This window comes from Rhinolophus sinicus, linkage group LG05, assembly GCF_036562045.2.
Source record: "Rhinolophus sinicus isolate RSC01 linkage group LG05, ASM3656204v1, whole genome shotgun sequence".
Classification (NCBI taxonomy): Eukaryota; Metazoa; Chordata; class Mammalia; order Chiroptera; family Rhinolophidae; genus Rhinolophus; species Rhinolophus sinicus.
The window spans coordinates 165,588,041-165,614,954 of record NC_133755.1 but is presented as its reverse complement, the minus strand read 5'-3'; the positions used below and the strand labels follow the sequence as shown (position 1 = coordinate 165,614,954).

Here is a 26,914-nt window from a genome sequence, read left to right as displayed (position 1 = left end):
TTATGAAACTCTAGATACAATAAAATTCTTTATGAATATATGTTTGTTGCCTGTGTGTGTCCATATGTGCCCATAAAAGAATGAAACAATAGGGGTGTATTCTTTCATGATAGATGATTTTTGCTCCTATCTTTTTTTATTATACTATGAAAATGTCATTCATTAGCGTATATGACTTACATTTACTAAAAAGAAAACAAGGGCTTTCAAATTGTACTGTACGAAGATAATAGTTCCTCAAAAAAAGTTACATCTAACAAAAATAAAGTTTGGTACCTTTGCATTCGTCCATAATACACCCATAAATTCCAACATTCTTCATTTCCTTAATACATCCCTTTTACTTCACACAGCCCATGGCATAATCATGCTTTTCCTGAGCTATTTTCTAAACTGAGGACATTCTTTCTGGTGCCTAATATCTTGACTTTCATACAACTTTTATCTCCAGAGAGGATGCAAATTAAGGAGTAATATCACCCTAAGGTCTCATAGCACTTTACTTCCCACAGTCCGACACCTGGAGAGGATGTCAAAACTGGTACTATGACTTTTATAAAGATTTCTGTCACTGTACTGATCAGTATACATGCTTTTTAGAAAATAAGTGTGGGAAATGAGAATGCATAGGAAAAAAACTACTTTGTATTCCACTCAATTCTTTGTCCATTTCAAAAGAGAACTGGCAAATCAATGCTGAAATCTCTATGATTTCAAAGTAACTGTGATCCTTTATTAATTCTTTCCTTTCTGAAAATTCTGTTCCTATGCTCTTGACATCAATTAGTTTGGAATAGAAAGATTAGTGACTGTACAAAAGTTATTATAGAAGAATTAAACAAATTTAACACAATACTTTGTGAAGAATGAATACTCAAAGAATGTCACCAATTTTGAGGTGACAATTATGTTTTCATTATAAGCATAAGCCTGTGAAGGTCCTGTTGATGATGCATATGAGTTCAACACTTTTGGAATCAAGATAAAAACAGCTTCTTTACATAGATTTTTTTTAGAATATTCTTATTGTTTTTTTCTTAGGACAGAGAAATGGAAAAATGGAAACAAGAAAGACTGTACTTCATATGAAATGGAGAGAAATGACATCCACCCAGATGGCCCTGACCGGAATGCCACTGGTTACAGTGGCATAATACTGGTGGTTCATCTGAACTACAACTTACTTTAGCCCAGGAAATTTCTGTATCCAAGTCGCCAAGCAAACCTTCTGAAGCGGATTTCTGTATCAATTCAGCTTCAGTAGCAGAAAGCCATTCAGAGAGAGAAGCAGCCTCTTTCTTCATTTTCCGGGCCAACTGTGATGCTCTCTCCAAATCCTGTTTTCCCTCTGTCACCTAAAAAGAAGGGAGGGAGAGAGAATTGACCATGAGTGGAAATGAATCAGCATATAAACTTAGGATCCACACTAACTCATATTTAATCCCCAAGACATACATGACCTTTATCTCTAGCACGTACCGTGTTTCCCCAAAAATAAGACCTAGCGGGACAATCAGCTCTAATGCGTCTTCTGGAGCAAAAATTAATATAAGACCCAGTATATTATAGTATATTATATTATATTATATTACGATAGGGTCTTATAGTAAAATAAGACCGGGTATTATATTATATTATATTACATTATATTATACTGTCTTATAGTAAAATAAGACCAGGTATTATATTATATCATATCATGTCATATTATATCATATCATATCGTATTATCAAGACCAGGTCTTATACTATAGTAAAATAAGACCGGGTCTTATATTAATTTTTGCTCCAAAAGATGCATTAGAGCTGATTGTCCGGCAAGGTCTTATTTTCAGGGAAACACGGTAGAATCACTCAATTCTTGCACTTCTGCAAGGGGACATTATACCATAGTGGTCAAGTGCTGGGCAACCTTAGGTTTTCACCTTAGCTCTACACTTACTTTGTAAGTGTCCTTGGTAGAGGTATAGTCTTCAAAGGGCTGTTATGAGTTTTTTGTTTGTTTGTTTAATTTTATTGGGGAACAGTGTGCTTCTCCAGGGCCCATTTTGTGGAGGGCGCAGCTCAGCTCCAAGTCCAGTTGCCATTTTCAATCTTAGTTGCAGGGGGCGCAACCCACCATCCCATGTGGGAATTGAACTGGCAACCTTGGCTGTAAACAACTGAGCCATCTGGCTGCCCTTCTGGAAGCTCAGCAGCAGCTCATTGTCTTTCAATCTAGTTGTGGAGGGTGCAGCTCACTGGCCCATGTGGGAATCAAACTAGCAACCCTGTTGTTCAGAGTTCGCGCTCTAACCAACTGAGCCATCTGGCTGCCCCTGTTATGAGTTTTAAATGAGAAAAATATATACATAAAGGGCATACCCCCAGTCCTTATAACAAAGTTAAGGGATCGATAAATAGTATCTTTTATCATTTTGAACAGAAGATGCCTTAGAATCCTCTCAGTGAAAGACTGTTTAAACACACACACACATTATATTCCGTCAATTTGAGGGGGAAAAGTATGATTTTCACAATCATATGGTTTACAATTAACCACTTAATTTAAAATACAGTACATGATTATGTAACACAAACTTTTATTATTATTTTGTTCTTACTTTTGTTGACAGAAAGTAAAATGAACCAAACTATCATTTACCAAGTTTTTAATACAGCTCCCAGATTGTGTTAAGGAACTGTACACATGTTACGCAATGAAACCCACAACGGCCTCTGTCATAGGCACTACCCTTTCTATTTTACAAAACAGGACAGTGAAGCTTAAAGAGGTTAAGGCCAAGATCAGGGCTGCACGGCCACTGCATTGAGCCTGCTCTGACCCTGTCTATTACATGACGGCACTCTCAAACTAAACCATCGTTCACAATCTAAGGTTGCCATAACACTGTAAAGGATATCACCACACAATACATCCATAAAAACATGTTCTTCCTTGCATGTGCACATATGTATAGACATGACATTACCTCTAGTAGAATGATAAGCCATGTATGCGATGCAAGTTCTCTGAGATAATATAAAGTGACACAGAGACGGAATTTTCTTAATAAGGAATGTGGGATTACATTTCTTTTTTTCTAGTCTTCTAGGTTCAGTTTTACTCTTTCATACCTCAAGGATTGATGATTTTTATTTTTATTTTTATTTCTTTCTTCAAAGTGAAATTTTTTTCTGTAGACTTTAATTAAAATTCAGGACTCTAAACGAATAGCACCTCAATGCAGACTTTAAGAGACAAATAAGTGAATTAGATTAAAAGATAGCATGTATTCAAATGAAACTTATCTCACTTTGACATGCCAGGCAGATACACAATCATCATAAAATGTAATGCTATCAATTTGTGTCTCCCAGGAAGAATAAAGTTCAACTTATAACAATTTACATTCTTCTCAGACTAATCAATATGTTTTAAGATGCATGTTGAATTGGACAGTATCAAGTTGTAAATCTTTACCTAAACATCACCTCTTATCCCTCTTGAATATTCAACCATCCTCTCTTAATAGCATCATTTTCATAAGGTATGAAACATACTCAAGTCTCTCTTACACACACACACACACACACACACCCTTCTTTGGCCCCAAGTCCCCTAAAGACCTTCCTCCCTCCTACCTTTCCAATCAAACACTCAAGACCATTTTCTTAACCTCCCACACATAATTCATGCCATGCCATTCTGGTTTCTACCCCCATCACACCACAGAAATTATCTTTGCTAAGTTCAATAATGACTCCCATGACAACAGATCTAATGGACATTTTTAAGTGGATGCCATATTTAACTTTTGATAATACTCAAATAGCTCCCTATACTCATTCTCAAAACGCCCTCTTCCCTTGGCTTCCCAGACCTAGCACTCTCCTATTGTGCTACCACTTCTTGATACTTACTATAGTTTTGTATATACAATGTGATTTTTAAGGTGTACAATGTGATAATTTGATATACATATACATCGTAAAATGATTACTACTATTAAGTTAATCAACACAGCCATCATCTCACATCGTTACCTTTTCAGTGGTGAGAACATTTAAGATCTACTCTCTTAGCAGATTTCAAGTATACAATTATGGAAAACAGTATGGAGGTTCATCAGAAAAATTAAAACTAGAACTAGAATATAATCCAGCAATCCTACTCCTGGGTATCAATCCAAAGGAAATGAAATCAGTATCTCGAAGAGATATCTTCACTCCCATGTTCATTGCAGCATTATTCACAATAGCTAAGGTATGGAAACAACCTAAGTATCCACTGACAGATGAATGATAAAGGAAATATGACATATATACATAGATATGTATGAGATATATTATAATATACAGAGGGTGCCAAAAAATATATACACATTTTAAGAAAGTAAAAAACTGTATCAAAAGATGAATACAAGTCATGTGTATACATTTTTTGGCGCCCCCAGCACATTATATTAATAGATATTATATGCTAATATAGTATTATATATATATATATATATATATATATATATATATATATATATACACACTTGAGTTTCTTTTGCAAGCACATCTTCCTCAAATTTCTTACTAAATGATGTAGTTCTTCAAGACTTAGTCCAGTCCCTTTTTTTCCCACTACATCTTCTACCTAGGCAATCTCATCATCACTGAAAACTTGACCACCTATATGCAGATGATTCATAAAATTCCTATCTTCAGCCCAGATATAATCTCCAGACTTCAATAACTTCATGAATACTTGCACATGACATATACAATTAATTCTCTCAAAGGCACTTAAAATTTCAAGATGGCCAATACTTGCTTATTCCTCCATGCTACTGCCTTTCCTTCGAGCGCCCCATCCCAGTGATGGCGCCATGATATTCCACATAATCAAGCCAGAAACTCAGGAGTCATCCTTCATGTATCCCTCTCCTGCACTCCCACATCTAATCCATCTAATGGACCAAATCCTACTCATTTCCTAAATACAGCTAAAATCAATCCACTCACACCAACGCCACTGCTCCACCCTAAATCCAGCCACCATCATCTCTCACTAAGAGCATGATGATGCCTTCCTAATTGGTTTTCTCACATCCATCCCTGCCTCTCTCCAATTCATCCTCCTAACTATAGTGAGTGATCTTTTAAAACACACATGTTATCTGTTTGCTAAAACCTTGCAATAACTGCTTATTGTTCTTAAAACAGAGATTAAAATCTTTCCCACAAACTCTAAGACACTGGTGGGGTCTGGTCTCACCCATCTGTCTAACACCACATTCCCTACATTTCCTTTTGCCAAACAAATGCATCATCCGCCTCCTGCCACAGGGCTATACACATGCTATTCCGTCAGACTGGTTTTACCCAGGCTCTCCCTACTCGGATGTCAGATCTCACTCTGTGTACCACTTCATCAGGGAAGCTTTCCTCACCCCAGACTGGGCCGAATCCCCCTATGACATCCACACTTAAAGCACCATGTTCATTCTGTCATAGCACTTCAGACTGACAATTTCATATCACTTTGTGTGACTACTTGATTAATGATTTCTTCTTTCACTACCCTGTGCCCCATTTGGCAAAGAGATCATTCGTTTTTGCTCACCACTGTATCGCTATTGCCTGTACAACTCCTGACACACATTAAAGTTTAAATTATGTTGAATGAGAAAATTATATCACTCTTAAAACTATAGTCGCAGTAAGAGAATTGGTGTAAAAACCAGCAACACCATTCCCATCCATAAAATGCCCCGTCAATGAATAATTATAATATTTCACAAATAACTTCAGCTGTATAATCCCAAAAAGAAGCTCTGAGATATTGTTCCAGTGGTGCGATGCATCAAAATAATATAAAATCAACAACTTAATCTTGTAGAAGTTAAGGTCAAAATGGCCCTGGAAATGTATGGACTGTTCATTCATACTGATTTGAAAGTGGTAACCACATTTCAGTTAGTTTTCTCTGGGCTCCCGTAGAAACTCAGTTACTACTTAATAACCCAAGAAGGATCTAAAATATTACCTAACACAGATTTTCAATATTGCCAAGGTTTCACTTCCACACATTTTTGTGCTTCCATGGTTTCAAGGCAGAGACGTTCAAAGAGAGAACACATTCAGCCTAGAGGATCCAGTCAGTCAGTCACAGTAAATGGCCCAACAACTCCCCCATGGAGTCACTAAAATGTCCCAAGTATAGATGTTTCTTTAAAGGGTTTTCAATCCTGCTAGATTAACGTGACCTTCCTGTCACGGAATATTTATTCGAGTCCTGATGTTTTCACATTCTCAGTAGACTATTCAATTTAAATAGCCAAAGACCGGTAACTTGAGTTTAAATGGATTTTTTTTTTTTCAGGGATCATTACTTTTGAAGTTTCCTTAGCATACCTTCTGAAATGTCCACCATCATTGACAATACGAAATGAATCTGGATTAAATATTAAATTCTAATACCACTAGTAATAACTGTAATATTAACACATACATTTAAAGAAATATGACAAGAATTACTGGAATAACCAAAAGCATATATGATTAATGCCGTGAAATGTAAGCATGTTGCTTTCCTCACCTGAGCACCCAGGTCGTTGTAGAGGATCTTCAGCGAGGTCAGTTGCTCATCCATCCCCTTGGGGTTGTCAGTTTGCTGCTTCTGGACAATGTGCCTTCCTGTTTTGATTACAGTCTCCACTTCAAGCTTGACTTCACTTAAAGTTTTGTAGAGTTTCTGAAAAATAAAGCAAGACAAAGTTTACACAGCAGTGAAAATCTGCTACTTGGAATGATTTCAGAACACAGCTTATACTGATCGACAGCTATGAACTAACCATGGAGATCAAAGGGCTTTATCTTCCCCAGATTTCAATTCAAAGGGTAAGTAAAACGAAATCAAGGTTGTAATAACTTTGTAAAATCGGAGAAGAAAATAAACAAATAGAGATTATATTTATTTTTTTTTAAAAACCGAGATGTGTATTTTAAAAGTTTACGAATATTTTTCCTACCTGAAGTAGGAAAATATTAGGACTAAAAATTGAATATCTATCACTTTTAAAATTAAATTTTACAAAATCCTAAATGCTATTAAAAAAAACAAACAAAAAACACAACACTGGTTGTATTTCTGGCTGCTGGAATTTGGAAGTATCGACATTCATTTTTTTCTTACAATTCTCTGAAGTACCAAGTCTACCACAATCAGTACATATTACTTCTATAATGAAAAAATATATGATAACTCAATATACGAAGACGTATATGACAGTAAGAAATCGGAGTTACGTAAGTAAAATTCAGAGTTGTATTCATCCTAGTTACCTACAATCAAAAAGCTTTATTTTGTGCAGATTCTTGTCTCCACTCAGAGTGATCTTGACCTGAAACATATCACATGGCTCTGTCGCATAACAACAGACAAATGGACTATGTTACATGAGGTCACAATACTTACTTTGTGACCTCTATATCTCAGTAACTAGATAAGTGCTTCCATATATCCATGAGCACATGCATGCATGTGTGCGTACACACTAATCTATAAAAATGTGTCCTGTTTGTTCATTCTTCCACCCATTCCAGCTTTTGAGCAATCAAACAACTTTTGGTGTCTAACAGACACGTGAAGATTACAGTTTTTGAAAAGTGCAAAGAACTCATCCCAGACTTTTCTTGTCTTAACAAGTGTCATCTTCAGCGTCTTCATGATTCTTCTCAAGCAAAACACTAATTCTAACACTGTATTTGCTTAGCCACACTATTTTTAAATTTCTGTGCAATGGAATTTTAAAGGTCAAGATTACAATCGTGATGAGGCTTTTTAAATAATTTCTTCTTTCACATCTTAGGTTTAAACTTTGATTTAAAATTAATTTTCCTAGAGAATGATTTTTTTATGCAATAATATCCCTGACATCTAAGCATAATTTCTCCTTTCATATTTTAAGCTTAAACTTTATAAATTAAAATTTTACTTTCCTTAAGAATGATTTTTATTTTTTACAATGTAATATTCCTAACATTCGTTCTATAAGTATGGTTCTTCCAGCTAACTCAAATTTATCCTGTAAAAGTTAGCTTATTAGTCACTTTCTGCTAAAGCCTTCTCTAACATCATATTACGATTAAGACGTGTTTCCTTTGTTTTTAAATCATGTTCTGTACTTGTCTATCCTAGTTTTCTTATCTCATTACATTGTAAAAGCTGATTTGACTCTCTCCTAGCTATCGCTCCTATCTCTCCTTCAAGGAAACAACTACACTTCTTATTTTTTAACGTTTTTTTCATCATTGATTGCTATTCTGAGCACACTGTACAATTATTGAACAAACCATGTACATAAGTAAGCACTAGCGGAAGCCATATTAGCTGCTGGAAAACCCACTGGACACAGTAAACACACAATGGCCTCACCATACACTTGTCCAGGTGGGTCTGGATGATTTCAGGATCCACATCCTTCACGTTCAGAACATGAAGTTCTGCTTTTACACCATCCAGCACGCGCTTGCAGTCAAGCATGCGCTGTTCAAAGTTAGCAGGCTTCTGGAAAAGCTGGAACTTTGTAGATACCTCTCGAAGTTTTCTCTGTTTGAAGAAATGAAAAGAATAAGCAATTCACACCAAGACAATCACCTCCCTCAGCAGATGGTATTAGTAAAACACACACGGCTAAAAAGCTGTAAAACAAAATTCCTTAAAAGAACTCAGTGAGGTCACTGGTTACCGGAGTGAACAGTCCAGTGTCATGAGTTACTTGGCACTCAGTGTCTCTGTCTTCAATATAATAAAAAACTAAGCTGGCCTCGCTGGAATTAAAACCTCATTAATTTTCTCACCTGTTTGCAAAAATATAGGCAGAAACCTAGAACTCAAAGTACTCTTCATGACAAGCTCAGAGTGAAAGTCAATGTCACGTCCACCATTAAGAGTCTACGTGGTGCGCCTCCCATGCACTCAGCCTGCTCCGCGTATCAGCCACACCAGAACTGACAGGGGCTCTGCACTGAGGGAAAGGACTCTAGAAAGCTAACTTCCAAATCTAGCTCGCTATCTCTTCTCAGTTCAACCATAAAAATCAGATTCAATGTTCACCACACATGCAACAATTTGTTTCTGCTGCCCTGACTGGAACGCAGTGTGCCTTCAATACATCACTCCCATCCCACTGTTTATGCCACACAGAAAACCAAAGGCATCCAAGTAATCAGCTGCGCCTCACTTTCTTTTTATGCCCAACACATTGAAAAGTAAAAGGATGCTGCTCTGCCTCTTCACCTGCAACACATCCATGTGACTTCCTCTAGCGGTCCTGCCTTCTGGGGAAGATGGAGGCTGAGAACGTGTATTTCTTCTCAACTCCTCTAGAGTAAGCTCATGGGTTGAGATCTCCGCTTGGATTTTCTACAAAGAGATTAGAAAGGGGAGAGAATGACCTTTTTTTTAAAGTTCCATATAGACGTACAATGAATAAGAATATGTTGAGCCCTACACAAGCTTTAATTAGTTTGCAGTACAATATAATTAATAGTATGGTCCACCAATATTGTAAGACTATTGAGTGCTGGGCAAACTGTCTGCATTTGTCATTTCTAATGTTCACCAATTATTTATAAAGAAAGATTTTTCCCAGTTGTATAACTAAGAAAGATACATAATTTAAAAATGGTGGCCATTCCGGTGGCTCAGGCGGTTAGAGCTCCATGCTCCTAACTCCGAAGTCTGCCGGTTCGATTCCAACATGGGCCAGTGGGCTCTCAACCACAAGGTTGCCGGTTCAATTCCTCGAGTCCCGCAAGGGATGGTGGGCAGCGCCCCCTGCAACTAAGATTGAACACGGCATCTTGAGTTGAGCTGCCTCCCAGATGGCTCAGTTGGTTGGAGCATGTCCTCTCAACCACAAGGTTGCCAGTTCGACTCCCGCAAGGGATGCTGGACTATGCCCCCTGCAACTAGAAAACGGCAACTGGACCTGGAGCTGAGCTGCGCCCTCCACAACTAAGACTGAAAGGACAACAACTTGAAACTGAACAGCACCCTCCACAACTAAGATTGAAAGGACAACAACTTGACTTGGAAAACAGGCCTGGAAGTACACACTGTTCCCCAATAAAGTCCTGTTCCCCTTCCCCAATAAAATCTTTAAAAAAATAAAAAAATTAAAAAAAAATAAAAAATGATGGCCATTTATCAGGGTCTCACATAAAGACCAAGTGAACTTCAAAACCCACAGGCTGCCCCATTAGTAAGGTCAAGCTTTCTCACTGGCTATAGGGTTGGGGTGGCAGAAGGGGCTGGTTCTCTTGCAGGTGAGGAGACAATTACATATGCTCTTTCTACGACTCAAACACCTCCCACCCATGGCAGTACCTGAGCTTCCTGTGGGACTTGGAAGGCATCTACCCTGTCAGTCAAGTACGTGGTGAGCTGCTTGTCCAGCTCCCCTAAGCTCTCCTGCAAGACTTGAAGCGTGTGATCAGTTTCCTGCAGGACCTGGAGTTGCTTTTCCAAGGAAATCTGCTTGCTCTCTGCCTACACAGGGGATAAAATTGAATCATTAGTCACTCAGCCAAATCAAAATAGCTGAATGTAAGAAAATCCTTATGTCCTGCCTACCAAAAGAAATAGAAGCACTAGTTCAAGACTTTGGCCTACAGTACAAATAAATAATAACGAGCAATGATAACAGTGAAAAAGTCCCTCTAGAATCGTATGTATCTTGCAGTGAACTACTAATTTTTACTTACACACAATGACAATATATAAAAATGTAAAGATTTCCTAATTAACATATTAAGTAGAGAATAAAATTTGTTGTAAGTTCAGGGCATTTTTAGGAATCAGCAATAAGCCTATCAACAAGAACACAAAATATAACATGACTATCAATACAGTGAACCTATTAATCTCTATTTTCCAAAGTCTAAGATAAGTTGTACAGATGTGCATATGTGTTGAATGACTGTTTGCAGCACTTTTGAATTAAGCTTGATTCTATTCATGACCTAAGCATCAACAGCTATTATTTAATATGTGTTTGAAAGCATCTAATGTCCACCCAACCCTCCAATACAAAAAAACTCTCCTTTCTCTACTTACTGACATGAACACACATGTCGGGATACATGCTGGTAGGTACCTAAGAGAATTAGGCACTTATATCAACTTCTGATGGCCCTAATATTTACTAGGATATGAATCATTATCTTAATACAGCTACAATATGTTCCTTAAAGGAAACTAAATAGTTCATAAGTAGAAACCATCTCAAAGATAGATTTTTTTTGAATCATCAAGTTCTGCCTGCCTTAGAAGTATTAGGTCTACTCTTCTCCCACTGGTTATTTCAAAGCCCTCAACACCCCCGTTAATATTGGTTATCAACCTCTCCCCTTGGTAAAAGTTCTTGAGGACAGCTCCATATGACAAACACCTAATCAACACTCAGGCCTGTCCCAGCTCTTACCAGGTGACTCAGTTCTTCATACCGACTGTTGAAAGCCTCCAGTTTCTCACTGATTATATCATCGAGGATCCCTCCATCAATCAGAGTCTGGCCAAGTTCACGAATCTGGGTACGATTATCCGCTGGATGTCGCAAAACAGATTCTAGAGACTGAACAGGGACAGGGGGGAAAAATAATGCATTTACTAAGGCAAAATGTATGTATCAAGGATCCTAAAAAGGTCCATTTTTTAAACAAGTAATTCCATTTTATAGACATCTGCCTAAGGAACAAGACCAGAAATGATTAATTCACAAAAATATCCATCATGGTATTCAAAAACGTATGAAATTGAGAATGAATGATGATATATGACAATATATCTTCATGAATAATATATGATAATATAATTCTGTAAAATAATTTCAATGATTATTACATGGGAAAATGTTTGCTGGCATAATACAAAGTTTAAAAGCAGAAAACAATACCATACAAGCAAAATTATCTCAAACCGTTATTGATGATATTACTAAAAATAGGTATTCATTTTTCTGTAAGATATACGATATAAGATATACTGGGAACTGTTTTATATACACACTTTACCTATACGTAAATATAATTAACCACAAGGTTTATATACGATTCCCATATGACAGATGAGAAAACTAAAGTTCAGAGAGGTTAACTAATTTGCCTATGCACACACAGTAAACAGAAGAGCTAAGATTCCAACTTGACTCCAAAGCCCTTATGATTTCAAAGCCTGTGATCTAGTTACTATAATGTACTACCTTCCAACATGTATATGTTAAAAAATAATAACAATGATTAGGAAGAAACACATCGAAATGCTTAAAAGTATTTATCTTACAGTTTGCTTTATGTTTTTCCCCAGTTTCCATATTTCTAGAATGCACATGTTTTAACTCTCATGTTAAGAAAATATGTATCTTTATAGTAAGTTATTCACTTTTTTTTTAATGCTGTCAATCTCTCATTCTGCTATTTTAGAAGTGACATATTTCTCCAGCAGAGCATCTGGCTCCTGGAATTTAGGTACCACATTTGACTTATGTCTGACCTTCAATTCAGTCCTCTCCTTAATTATCACATCATGTACCTACAATTTGAAAAGCATATCTACCCTGTTACTGCTATTTAAAAAACAAAAAAAAGCAAATCTATGCTGTCCACATTTTAATCCATTTAAGAAACAGTTATTAAGTCATCATGTACCACGCGCTGTGCTGGTAACTGGGGAACAAGGAAAAATCAGGTACATTTCTTGGCCTCAAGAAGCTCAAGTGCAGGCAGGGACAAGCTCCTCTGAGAGGATCCCATGCCTCTAACTGCGCCCTCCCCAACCTGTCCTCCAACTTTTCACGTCTGAAGATTACAGAGTAGAAGCCATTGTAAACATGGTCATTGCCGTAGCTAATGAACAAAAATAACTTTATGAAGAAACAAGACGCAATAACACAAGGCAGGCTTTTATCCAAGGACTGGTAAAAACAAGCTGGAAAGTGACTAGAGTGCTTTACAATGTCTCAAATGTACTAATTAGCAAACAACCATCTCAGGAGGCTGAGTTAGTGGGTCACTGATAATCTAAATACACATCACTGAATAAATAGTTCAGGCAACGGAAGACAACGCAAGTTACACTGAAAACTCCCGAGGAGGCACACGCATTTGCTGGTGTAAGGTGTTTTAATATTCATCAGTCTTCACAGTAACAAGAAGACATTCCCACCTCCAGGGCTTCGCTGATGGCATCTGCCCTCTCAGGCAAGGCCTCTGCGCTCCTCATCCGCTCTTCCAGAGTGTTTAGCCAGGTGGTTTCTAGATCCAAATAGTGAAGCAGTTCAATCCAGCAAGACCATACCTCCTAAAGGAGGCGAGAAAAAAGTTAAATTGGAATAGAAGCCGTTTATCGAGGCATGCATCTCCAGTGCTACACAGTCTCCCTGAGCAGCAATCATTTCATTTAGATAGGCGTATACTCATACATGCAGATTTATGTCACTTATTTGGCATGTCAAACAAGGGAAATAAAATCGAATTCTTCAATAAATCACAGTAGAACAATTGGAGGACAGGGTGGGGGAGGGGCAACGAGGAATGAGCTGCCTCACTCTTTACAGGAAAACAAATCTGAAGGATCTGCTTACTTGTCAAAAATAAAATTATCTAACTGGTAGAAGGAACCAGGAGGGAATCATTAGCTGTCTGTTTTCTAAAGAGAAGGCAACGTGCTTTTTAAAATTATATAGGAACTTCGAATTCCCTGGGGTCTACCTTATTCCAACTCAGAGCCAATGGATGCCACAATTTGCTGTATATTCTTTCTGACTTTTTTCTAAATTCATATGAATGTGTCTATATACGTAGAGAACCACATTTCACCCAAAACAGAGTTATATTATACTTAGTATACTGGTTGCAATCACTTATTCCCCATTCCTATGAGGAGTTTCGGGGGGGGGGAAGGGGTATAAATTTATACTCCCCACTTTCTAGGAGCAAAATTTTGGGAGGAACAGCCTCTCCTATTTGACTGATAAAACAGGCTCCTCATACTCGATTGATAAAAGAGTTCAGCACGGAGCCTCCATCCACATTGTAGCCTGCACTCCGAGTGAGGATAGGCTTACCAGGTCAGAGGTCAGCAAATTTTTCTATAAAAGACCAGATAGTTCATATTTTAAGTTTTACAAGCCACATCTGATCTCTGCCAGAATCTTCTTTATTTTGTAGGTATGTTTTTGTTTTTAACAACCCTTTAAAAATTAAAAACATACAAACTATTTTTAGCTCACAGACCATACAGAAAGAAACCACAAATCAGATTTGACCCTAAGGCTATAATGTGTCAACGCCTGAATAAGACTGAGAGAGAAAAGATGTGTCTGGCCCCTCAGGTTTCTGCTTCCTCTGCAGAAAGCAGACTGAGAAATGTATTCCAGTGCAAGCAGAGCCCTGTTTCTTATGGGAAAGGGAGGATGGCTCTCCGAGAAGCACGCCCAAGAAGCAGAACTGGTCCCTCATCAAACAGCAGTCTCTGCCCCTGGAGTACAGGGCCCTGACGTCACATGCCTGGCTAGATTTCAGAACTCTATTATTAGATTTCATAGTAACTATTAAAAGTGACTGCTATTTACCTTCCACTGCCCCAACTTTTTTGAATGTCGGCAGCGGTTTTCCTGTGCCTGTCTCACCACTGTATGTTGGGTATATAGGGTGCAAATAACTTAATTTTTCAGTGCCCAGGTCACCAGATCAAGAGATGCCACACCCAGACACCTGCCCCTGGAGAAACTGCCCCAAGGAGTCACATTTGCATTTGGACTTGATGCTGGTCATGAAGAGAACTGGATTTCAAGCTTGATACTGTACTGGGTAAGACTTTGGGAGGCCCTGGGAGAGGGTTAAGTAATTTGTGTTGGAATCTGTGATATAGTTTTTAAAGCATTTACATTTTTAAACCTCTTTTTCCTTCTTTACACTTCCCATTTCAAAGGTATCAAGTCCTCATCTTTTCTCTTTCAGCTATATCAGTTTTTTTCTTCCATTTTTCCTTCTGTCCTCTCAAAGTAATTCTCTCAAACTAATTCCAAAGGAATTCTCAAAGGAATTCCAAACCCTCAGAACATTTATTTCATTCCTCACTCTCAAATTGTCACCTCTGGGTCATAAAGACAGCTTGAAGAAATAACACAGAATACAATAACACAGAATAACAGGTCGTGGTCTTTTGTTAGATTGGGATAGATAACTCAGGGACTCGTTCATTATGTAAACATATTATGACTTGTTATTTTGGCTATAAATAATGAGGAAATGAAAAAAGAGCAAAGTCAAGAGTGGTTATGACAGAGAAGAAAACATGGATAAGAACGCGGTAAAGTTCAATTCCAGGATCATTCACCAGGAGTTAAGATTAGGCATACAAAATGTTGTATCTTCTATTTACAGAATTTTAATTTCTCAAATGAGTAATCTCAGGTATTTCATTTTAGACAACATATTAATATTAAAAAATGACGTTTTGTTTGAATTGTAGCTTTCTTATTAACTAGTCTCAATTATCCATACTTAGCACAAGGTAGATTCAGAACAAGCAAATAATGGGTAAATTTAATTTGAATATTGTAGTTGTGGTTGTTTACCATTTTAGATCTACCACAATACAATCATTTGTTTAGGTTAAACTGAATGTAAATGAAATTGTTATAAATTGAAATGTTTCTTAAATTTTTTCCAACAATATATAACAAAAGTCACACTGATATTTAAAAAAAAAAAAAACGAGCAAAAACCTAACTCTATTAAAAAAACACTTATAGAATCATCTATCAATACATCTTAAACTCAATGGCTGGGGGGGGGGAGGGGGGGCGGGGAGGCAGGAAATGGTCCAGCAAAATACCAGCATATTCAAGTTCTGCTTTCTTTAAGATTATTTTAACTTTAGACACTACTCTAAATAAACAAACTCAATTCATCTATCTTTGCTAATCAGGCAAAACAAAACAAGAGGTGCTTAAAGTACATTGTTCTAGAATTTTAGGGCTGGAATAGATGCTACAGATCATCTGTGATATGAAAACCTTGATTTCACGTATAAAAAAAAGGAAAGTCTGAAGATATTAAATGACTCTCCCAAGGACCTTCCACTAATTGGGGACAGATCTTGGTCTCCTATTTTTTCATCCCTGTTTCATTTTATCAACATATCATCCAAGAACTACTTTTCCTTTATGATCCAAAATTTGAGGGAAAAAATTGAGTTTTTTTCCAAGATATGGAAACGGTTGGTACATTACAAAGTTTGACTCTCAGAAATGCATCACTGAAAAAAATCACATACCTCTAGCGTGTGGCACTTCCCTCGAATTCTGTTACAAAGAAGCTGGTAATTCTCCAGCACAACGTTCAGCTCCGACGTCAACTCCTGGCCACCAGAGGGCACTTTTGCAGCCAATAACTTGATGTTGTCCTTCAGAATCTTCACTCTCACCTCCTTCTGCAACACATCCTCTTTCGCCCTCTGTTCCAAGAAACGATGAACTTGAAAAATGTCTCCCTTTCTCATTAAGCAATATCGTTTTCTTTTTTAAATAACTAAACCAAAATTAAAACGTCAACATGATTCTACCTACCTAATTTGAAACACTATTTAGATAGTCACTACAGAGACTGCTTTGAAATAAGAATCTTATTTTTCTAAACTCTCATCCCTAGTGACTTTAAGAAAACATAAAACTACCTTGCCAATAGTGTAAAGGAAGAGAATAAATGAAATAAGATGGTTCTTAACATGGTAGGTTACCTTTAAAATACCTTATGTACTGAATAGTTTAAAAGCTTTCTTAAAAAGCCACATTAAAAAAGATTTGTCAATGAAAATATTACAACTACAATAAAAGTCTCTTGTCACATTTACTTTTACTCAGACCCAACAATATAGCAACGAAATATCTTTTTTTCAAATATCTGCACAGATATTTTTGCCTTAGTTACACTTTTAGGCAAGTTAACGTTGGCATAAAACAGTCAATGTGTTGCTTAACCTTATTTTTAAAAAAGCCTTTAATTACTATCTCCTTTGGCTTGAACACTGGAGACGCGAAGCAGTGTTAGAAATTTGGGAATGATGCCCACTTCTTTTATTATATTAAAAAAGAGAGAGTTCAAGACTATTGATACAGGAATATGAGTTTACAGGGAAATACCCTAACTGATACTAAATCCCTTGGCAATGTTCCTATTGCTACTCTTACCTGCTCTAACAAAATCTTTATATTCATGTGTGCCCCATGTATTAACTGGAAGAACACATCGGATGAAGTAAGGATAAACCCCAACCAAATTGGAAAGTCTCTGTTGTTTCTAATGAAAAGAATTCTTCCTGAAAATTTTTGGAAATAGTGGTTATGGTTACACAACATTGGTTGCACACATCTGTTGCACAATATTGTGAGTGTGACTGAAGCCACTGATTCTGAGTCATTCTCTGTGGCTCCCCAAGGTTCTAACATAATGAAACATCTCCAGGGTCTTCATGGACACAACTCCTGGGCCAAGTTGAACAAGGGAGTCTTGGCTTCCTTTCCCTACTAAAATCAAAGCAGCTACCCTTCCATGTTTTTGTTTTTGTTTTTAATTTGAAATCCTACTATGAAAGATTACATGTATAGTTGACCCTTGAACAACACAGGGCTTTGGGGTGCTGACCCCCCGAGGAGTCAAAAATCCACAAGTAGCGTTTGACTCCCCAAAAACTTAACTACGGATAGCCTACTGTTACCAATAATATAAACAGTCAATTAACACATATTTTGTATGTTATATGTATTATATACTGCACGCTTACAATAAAGTAAGCTAGAGAAAAGGAACTGGTACTAAGAAAATCATAAGGAAGCGAAATAGATTTTCAGTACTTATTGAAAAAGGTCCATATATAAGTAGACCCTTGCAGTTCAATAGCCAACTGTACATAACATGCTTTACAGCCAAATAGATGATCGATTGACCAGTTGATCTTTAGAGGGAAGGTAGGGGATATAAAGCCTGTTGATACTGATTGTCCAATCTCACTTTCATTTCTTCCACAGCTCTCTCAAGTTCTTCCGGTGACTTATATTCAAAATCTCTCTCCAGGTATTCTTCTTCCGCCTGGGTCATCCATTCCTGCATCTCTGCCAAGTCTTTCTTCAGGTTCACTGCTTTTTCCTGACTTTCAGACAACCTATTTTTTTGAATAGAAATCTAGAAAAGAAAAGCCATTTATCCAAGTGAATAAATGTTAATACGCTAAATGTCAAGTTCTAGTTTCTAATAGCTAAAGACACAGTGAGAACTTACCACAAAGAGTCTTATATTTTAAAATTCATGTCAAGGCTTTTATACAATTTGTGCTGATATTTTGAAATTTAAACAATAAGGAAAAGAATAATTATAACTGGGATCATATGTCACATTTTGGATATTAATCTAATCTGGAAATATCTATTATAATTTTGAAAATGCATAACTTTTGACACAGTAATCCCAAATGAAGGAATCTAACCCTACAGCAATAAGAGATATATTTCAAGGAAATTTACTGTACCATTCTTCATTTAAAAAAAAAACCCTGAAAGCAACCAAAATGTCCATTTTCTCCTTTTGAACAGGATTCTGTTAAGATTTCACTCTTAAAAGTACAGAAGAGGAGGTTGGCATTACAGTGTTCATAAAACACTGTTGTGTGAAATTTTGTTTTTGAGATTTTACTTGTATAATCCACACAGACACAAAACAAGTGACATTAGAAAAGACGTATTTTTCTGAATCTGCTTCAATATCTTAGTGAAATACTGCAGAGACTCCTCAAACACTTTGAGAGAGATTCTCCCTCCAATTACAAACTGCCTTCTGCTGTGGGAGAAAACTCCATCCCACAGAGAACAGCCAACTGCTCACTTCCCTATTCAACCTCCTGCTCCAATTCAACCTCGCGAGCAGTGGTCACATGGCCAGGGGGCTTTGCTTGACTGTGAAGCTGATGGAGACCAAAGGCCAGTACAGGAATAGGATGGCTCTCCCGAGAGTAAAGGACCAGACTTAGGGACGATCCTTTCCTGCTCTCCAATCAGGATCACAGCCACGAAAGTAGACAGAGACCACACAGGAGCTTTGAGTAGGAGGCTGCTGCCGGCAATGTCTTCAGCCCTAGTTCCAATGCCTGGCCGATCCAGGTTTCACCTGGTCAACTTTTTTTCTAACTATGTACAAACACAGGTTCCTTGGGCCCCACTTCCAGAAAATTCTCTTTACTAGTCATTTCGGGATACTACTTAGTTATCTAATTTTCATGGACCTGTAGAGAAAGGAGAAAAAGAAACTACAGCAAACTTTCAAAAAAACAAAAAGCTCAAAATTATAATTACCCTTAAATTATATACTTTCTATATTTTTGACATTAAAATGTTTTTTCTTTCATAATTTCATGGGTATAATAGCTGAGATAGCCTCTTTTTGTTTGTTGATTTGTTTTATATGTCCATCGTTTCTTAGCAAAATAAAAATTTGGCAGCATTATGTTTGGCTAAAACTTCGCCAACCTTGTCACTGCTCAGTGATATACAATAGTGGAACAGCTCTAGATAATTACACACGATGCATGTTAGCCTCCTTGCTGAGGACCCTTAAAAATGGCCCCATACATTTAGTCCCATATTTTAAATCAGTAATAATTCACAATTAATTCTACTGTGTCATATGGATGCTATATATACATGTAGATAGACACATCCGTGCATATAGACACAGATCATATATATATTTATCTGTTTATCTCTCTGTTGCCTTTCTTGCTCCTTGTTGCCACTTCCAAACCGTTTCCCCTATTTACTTCCCTAAAACCCCCTGCAAGCACGTGCCATGTGGCAATGGTATGGCGGTTTTGTGAAAGAGTGTCCTCAGACAAGGGAGAAGCACGCTAAAGTATTTAAGAATGAAGTGTCATATTTTCAACTTCCTGTAAAAAGCACATTTTTAGACCAAAAAAAAAAGTATATATATTATGTAGGTAAAGAGAGCAAGGGAGCGAGTGAGAAAGCAAACGTGGTAAAACAGTAACAATTGGCAAATTTAGAAATGGATAGATGGGTGTTCCCTGTACCATTATTCAACTTTTCTTTAAGTTTGAATGTGCTCAAAATAAGGAATTTGGGGGAAAACGGTAAAAACAAACTACTCAAGGATGCAGAAATACATTTTTCCTATATAAACATTGTAATATACGGTCTCCCACTCCCCGCACAAGAACGCAGGATATGGTGAGGCCAAAAAGGAACAACAATGGAGCCACAGACAGGGGAATCAGACCACTCTATTCTCGACGGCGGCTGGTTGAGACACAAAAGCAAACATCTGCCAGGACCCAACGAGGGGTCCTCCTGCACCCCCGTCTCGCTGGCGTCCGAGCGAGACACAGGAAGTAGGATCAACACAACCCGCAATCCACAATCCGCTTGCTAACGGCACTTGCTAGCTGCAATCCGCGCTTGCTAGCGTAGCCACGGTAGTTATATTAGTGGCTAATGGCTATCTGATCACAGCTGATGGCCATCTACTACCAGAGCCAGCATCTTTCCATGTGAGGCCGAGAGCCTGGAAACTGCTCTCTGGGACTCCATCCCTACAAACATTAACTAAGAAACGTTGTTGTAACAGCAATTCTTTCACTTAGAGAGTAAAGCACATCCCCTCCCATAATTACAGACTTCACTTCAGAAATTATTTTCTCTCAATCTCTTCAGCATCATTATTTTCTCCTTCTAGGTGAGGTCCTTGTATTTAGCATGCAAATATCCTGTAATATCTTTTATTTTAAAAATTTATAAAACTACCTCTTTGGATCCCCATATCTCCTCACCCACCCCCTTTCCCTCCTCCCTTGAATAGAGAACTTTCTCAAAGTTGCTTATATTTACTATCGTCCCAGTTCCTCACTTTCCATTCCTTCCTCGACGTTCTCCAATGTGACTTTCTTCCCCACGATTCCACTGGAATCACGTTCTCAGGGTCTTTAAAAGCCTCCATTTGTCAAATCTAAAGCTTGCTTTTCGATTCTGACTGGGCCCAACAATGCTTGGCATTGGGGCCTGTGGAAAGCTTTCTGCACTTGGCCTCCGGGATCACACACTCTCCTGGATTCTCTCTTCTGGCTGAGCTTTTCTTCTTAGCATCTTTGTCCTCTGTCCCTTCTTCTTTCCAGAGGTAACTGCTGAAGAACCCCATCTGCATATCTAGTAAGGATGTTGAATTTAACCCTTCCAGAATAGAAATGATTTCACCTGCTCCCACAAAAGCTTCTCCTTGAGTCTTTACCATTTCAGGAAATAGCACCCCAAGTCACACAAAGTGGAAGTTTTACAAAAATCCTAACCTGTCCTCAACTGTTGCCTTGTTTTATATCCCACATCCAATCCATTACTAGATTCTCATCTCTACATACAACGTATAATCCAAACCTAACACTTCTCATGACCTCCACCACTACCGGCCTAGTCTAAGGACTCTCCCTCCAAGACTGCAACAACCTCTTAAGTATATTCCCCATTTTCATTCTCTCCTTCCAGAGCAAATTATCCAGGCGGAATCCAGAGTGATCTTATAACATCTATCACATATCACGTCCCTGCTCAAAACACTCAAATTGCTTTCTGTGTGAAGTCATACTTGCAATAAAATCCACAGCCTCTTCCTCCCAGGCCGTCTATAATCCATCCCCACCTACCTTCAGACCTCAAAGCTCACCATTCTCCCACCCACTAACTGCTTTCTTCACTCTATTCCAGCTACAATGCCTGTCCTGTGCTTTATTACACATGTCAAGTTCATTCCCACTGAAGAGCCAAAACGCACAGTTAGTACCTTTCGTTAATTCTTTTTAATTATCTATTTCTTAGCCCAAACTGCCACCCATGCTGTAGTTAGTATAATATAAACCACTATTTTTCTAACTCCATGGGCTGTACAATCATTTTCATCTATCGATCTCTTAAAAACCACAGACAGTAAAGTTGAAAAATTTACCTCCTTGCTAAATTTCTCCAGCTGGGTTTGGTAGTCAACTAGTTTTGTCTGCACCCGCATTTTGATTCCAGCAACAGGACAACTTCGAAGGCTTGTCTCTATTTCCTTCATGTCTTTCAGAGATGATTCGATTGTTTCTAGTTCGTTAACAAATGTCTGAACACAGAAAACAAGCCCTTGTTGAGTTCATTCCCACAGAAGCGTATGCCATAATTATAGTTTGTCTGCTCTTATCCCTGCAAATATTATCAGAACAGACTGCTTTGGAGTCAAAACTTTTAACTACTTCAGAAATATTATGCCTCAAGGAATTCATTTCATCTAGGTGCTTCATATAGCCATCTGTCAAATTAGATTGGAAATACCTGACTCTCAGCAGGAACTAGCACTTTTAATTAATTTAGAGAAGCCTAATGATTTCACCAAGTATATAAATTGCATGCAGTATTACTGGCAAATTTCATTTGCTAAATATGTGTTTCCTAATGTCTCACCATGTGGGACAATAAGAGCAATATACAATTGGTAATTATGACACTAAGATTGTCATCGTAACATAAAATAGCAGCTCCTAATGAACTAAAATTGCTCTCATTCTGTATATCCAAAATTCTATAACCGTGGCCAAAAATAAAATACAATCAGTCATTTTTTATTAACTATAAAGCCAAAAAAGGTTTCCGATGACAGATATTTTATCTAGGTTTATCATCGTATCATAGTGTTACAATGTTAATAATAGCAGCAAATAATAAAGGAAAGAAGAACATGCAATTTATTACAATAGGGTCCCTAGATCAGCAGGACTCACCGAGCATTGGTCCAGCTGCCTTTGCAGCCCTTCGGCATCTCCTTGGACAGCCTGCTCTTTCATTAAGAAGTCTTTCACATCGTCCACCCACTTCTCAATGACTTTCGAATCAGCCTAAATCAAGCACAATAACAAAGGGGGATATTACTCAGTGACATTCAACCTACAACATCTCAAAATCTATTGCTACTGGAAAAAAGACAGCTTTTCAAAACTTTGATAGCATCATTCTCATTTACTTGATTTCTTTTCTGAAATCTCCCAACTTTGAAAATACTGATTTTCTTCACGATTGACTAAAACCTCATGGGATGACAGTTTAACGATCATTCTAAAACGTCAAAAACTGCTCCAGTGCACCAAGCTATTTTGCTTAAATGTGAGCAATATTTATGATTAAAAATTCAAATTACAGGAAATCAATGCTTTAACAGGTATAATCAGCTAAAACCCTTTTGTTCTCATATCATGTAGAACAAATTTTCTCCTAATTAGCTACTCAGAGTAAGAAGAAATAAATAGCATAGTAGAGGGAATGCAGTAGATTGTCCTTAGCTCTGGTGTTTGATGCCTTGATATCTGAGAGCCCAGGACAGTCTGCTGCCCAGCTCCGTTCCTTTGTCCAACATTTACTAGTCACCCACTATAATCTGGTTCTGTATATGGTGCTGGGAGGTCAAAAACAAATGAGAAAGGAAACATTTTGCAGAGAGAAAGAGACTTCAGAGAGGCAGCAACATGAGAACTGGCCCTTAAAGAATGCAAATAAGTAGGTCCAACTTGATCTCCAAAACTGGAGTAAAGTAATGGTCATTTCTTTCCAAGGCCTCCAGCTCCATCAGTGGCCAGTCGGACTTGTGAATTTCCCTTGTATTAAGCTGAATTTGTTTCCTTGTACCTTCCTCAATTCTTTGCATCTCCCATATCTCCAGAAATGGAAACAAATTAACTATCTTGTTCAAAAAACTACCTTCAGATTTGGAGCCAGCCACCATGCCTTCCCTGAGTCTTCCATTGGTTAAATATTCCCATAATCCTTCCATGATGGCTCTAGACCATTATATCCAGCTGTTCCACTCTCCACTCTGATCAATGCGTTTTGGAAACTACATCAATTTTTTAATGTTCTTATACTATGCCACACAGAACTAAGTATTCTTATCCTTACGATGTTGGAATGAATGACAACAATGGAATCTAACTGGTATTTCACATACGGGTAATTACATTCATAAAATATCATCTAAAATTAAGTTTTATATTTCTTACTGTAGGGCTGGTTTTTGTTTTTTGGGGTTTTTTTTGCTTTTTTTGTTCGTTTATAGATATATTATTCATAATATTATGGTTAGCGGAACTCTAAATTTCCCATAACTACATCAAAATTACATGTCCCCTATCTCATATTGCTCCATTGACTTCTGTCATAAATGTAGGATTTGATATTTATAAATATTAAATTTTGTCTTGTTATGTTAACACTAATAGTTAACAATATACAATAAAAAGCCAACAAAATGATTTGATTTTGGGGGGGGGGGTGGGTTTTTTTGTTGTTGTTTTTTGGTTGGGTTTTGGGATTTTTTTCAGGTGAAAAACAAGGCAAATGACAGCGCCTACCTGAGCATTCCCCCATAAAGACACCATGTCATTCATTAACCAACCAACTTTCGGCTTAGTTTGCAAACTGTGGGAATCTACATTATCCTAGCATCTAACTAGCTTTCTACCTCCTTCTCATAAGGTTATAAGAGATTTTCTCAAATATGTTACTGAAATCAAGACTTGCCAAAAATGAAAGTTTGTAGCATTATTTAAGCTGAATGAGCATACATGAAATGTGAGACTATGTAACAATCTAGTATCCCTTCTCCATAAAGTAAATAAAAGAAAGCAGTGCTTAAAGGAAATGAATCTGGGCAAGACCAATTAGTGGTATCCATGTTGATTCCTAGTGACCAGCACATTCTTTTCTAAGCACATATAAGATCTCTGGTTGGTCATTTTCCTACAGCCAGACACTGATATCAATCTTACTTTAGGTCGCTGGAGTCCAGAAAATAATCCCCACCCCCTTAATTAGGACATTCATCCATCTCCGTTTTTCTGGTTATTTCTCACAAGATGCATACATGTGACCTTGAGATCATGGGTTAAAATCTCATTACTCGGGATGCAGCTTTAGGCATCTGAGTGATCTGTGTAGGTTTTGTGCTTAACTCAAAGTTCAGGCTCTACCGCACTCTCAGTAATGACCACTCTACACTTTCTAGTTTGCATTCTCTGAGGAGGACGGGGGAAGCAAAAAGTGCTACACCTCTGGCTAGGCCTTTCTGTCTCTGTTAGTATTATCCCACTCTGTGCAAACACTCCCTCATCCCCCCTATTCCAACACAGCTTGGAAAGCCCTTTCCGTCCCATTGAGCTCTCCCCTCAAGCTTCCTGTCTGTCACTCTTCCCACAGGCCCATGCCACTCTTACCCTGAAGAATTATTTTAATTGGCGGCATATCTCATTCATGTGTTTGCTCCAGAATGCTAAGATCTAATCACAGAACACTGCTTAGGAAGACATGGTCAGGGCAGGGTGGGGCGGGATGTGCAAGAGAGGAAAAGTATGAAAATATCAATAGAGATCAAGAAGAACTTTTTTTATCTGGCCATTGAACTTGCCGCCACTTTTTGCACTATTAATCTCCACTCTGAACTTCTTCAGAATTCACGGCAGCATTACTGCTGTTTAACTGGATGATTCACTAAATCTAGTCTTGCATAAAAAAACTGACAGCCTCCCAGAACAAGGATTTTTGACATTTCTGTGGAAGCATTATATTCCAAGGAAGTTATCATCACACTCAGCCTTAACTGAAGTCAGAAGCCTCAACAATCTCAGTCATTGGCATCTGAGAGGAAGTGTTATGGCACCAACCCCCTCCCTTGCTCCCTCTCTCAGACACACTCATGTGAGCAAATGCAATTCACAGGCTCCTGTTCTCTCTCTCTCTTACACTTCAATATGGAAAAAAAAGAGGAAAGCCACAGACACAGACAAGCCAAGGACAGCAATCCATCACACCCACAGAAATAAAAGGAACCAACAGGAACCTGCAAAGCCGTTTTCACTACTGAAAATCCTGCTCATCATCCTGACCACGTGGAATTCTAGGAGAGGAGTTTTGCCCCATGAAACCAAAGACTGAATTCCAAACTCCGCCCCTGACCAGCCATGAGGCCTTAAGAAACTAATTTCTCTTGGAGCCTCAGAAGCTCATTTATCGAATAAGAATAACAACTACCTTGCCAGGTTGTTCTGAAAAACAAAGACAATGTTTGGACAGTGCCTGGTCCAGAGCAGGCATGCAATCACTGGTAGCTATTATAAATAAGATCTACAAAGCCACGTTCTTTATTACTAAGATTAACCCCATAAAAAGAGCTACCACTTCCAAGTTCTGGTGTTTATTCCCATCAGAGACTCCCCAGGAATCAGCAGCCAGGGTGAATCTATGTTTGTATACGCGTGAGGTTTTCATGCCTGCGAACATTAATGCTTGTTTTATCATATAACTATTTAAAAATAATGTTTCAAAGAGCGATGCTTAGGTTACTTCTGAATATAGTTGGCTGAATGCAGCTCAGCAGAAGGACCCCAAGTAAATGAGGGAAGGCCCAACTTTAGAAATGCCTGCTGGCAGATTCACATAAAATCCCCACCCTAAAGCCCCACCTTGTGGAAAGCATTACTAGGTCACTAAAAGCAATCCTAAGTACCAGGTGGGGGCAGGAGATAGGGAGCTCTCTCTGTCCTCAGCATCTCCTCTTTCCTTGGAAGGGAAAGATTGTCTCAAGCCACTTGTAACAATGTTTCATGTGCCTTAAAAAAAATACCAAAAGTCTTGGTTCATCTTTCAGCCAGTCATACAGCGAAGAGGTTACCAAGAAAGTGAAAGTGATGACATGCAGAGTTTCTCTGTCCATTTCAAAATCACTGAGCTGATGCACTGGTGAGTTTCTAATATACAACGAGTACTTTTTTTCTCCACATCCATCCATTTACAGAATGAATACA

The 26,914-nt window shown here is 37.9% G+C and overlaps 1 protein-coding gene across 1 annotated transcript in view; it reads right to left on the bottom strand.

Moving 5' to 3' along the window:
- Positions 1 to 26,914, bottom strand: part of UTRN (utrophin) — a 463,855-nt gene that overhangs the window by 283,731 nt on the left and 153,210 nt on the right. Inside the window, exons 24-34 of the mRNA XM_074333962.1 lie at positions 22,847 to 22,960; positions 22,036 to 22,191; positions 18,049 to 18,219; positions 16,316 to 16,495; positions 13,199 to 13,333; positions 11,460 to 11,609; positions 10,364 to 10,525; positions 9,272 to 9,397; positions 8,408 to 8,581; positions 6,569 to 6,724; positions 1,185 to 1,355 (exon numbers count right to left, since the gene is read on the bottom strand). Of these exons, the coding sequence (XP_074190063.1) occupies positions 1,185 to 1,355; positions 6,569 to 6,724; positions 8,408 to 8,581; positions 9,272 to 9,397; positions 10,364 to 10,525; positions 11,460 to 11,609; positions 13,199 to 13,333; positions 16,316 to 16,495; positions 18,049 to 18,219; positions 22,036 to 22,191; positions 22,847 to 22,960 (1,695 nt within the window). The remainder of the gene's footprint in view (positions 1 to 1,184; positions 1,356 to 6,568; positions 6,725 to 8,407; positions 8,582 to 9,271; positions 9,398 to 10,363; positions 10,526 to 11,459; positions 11,610 to 13,198; positions 13,334 to 16,315; positions 16,496 to 18,048; positions 18,220 to 22,035; positions 22,192 to 22,846; positions 22,961 to 26,914) is intronic.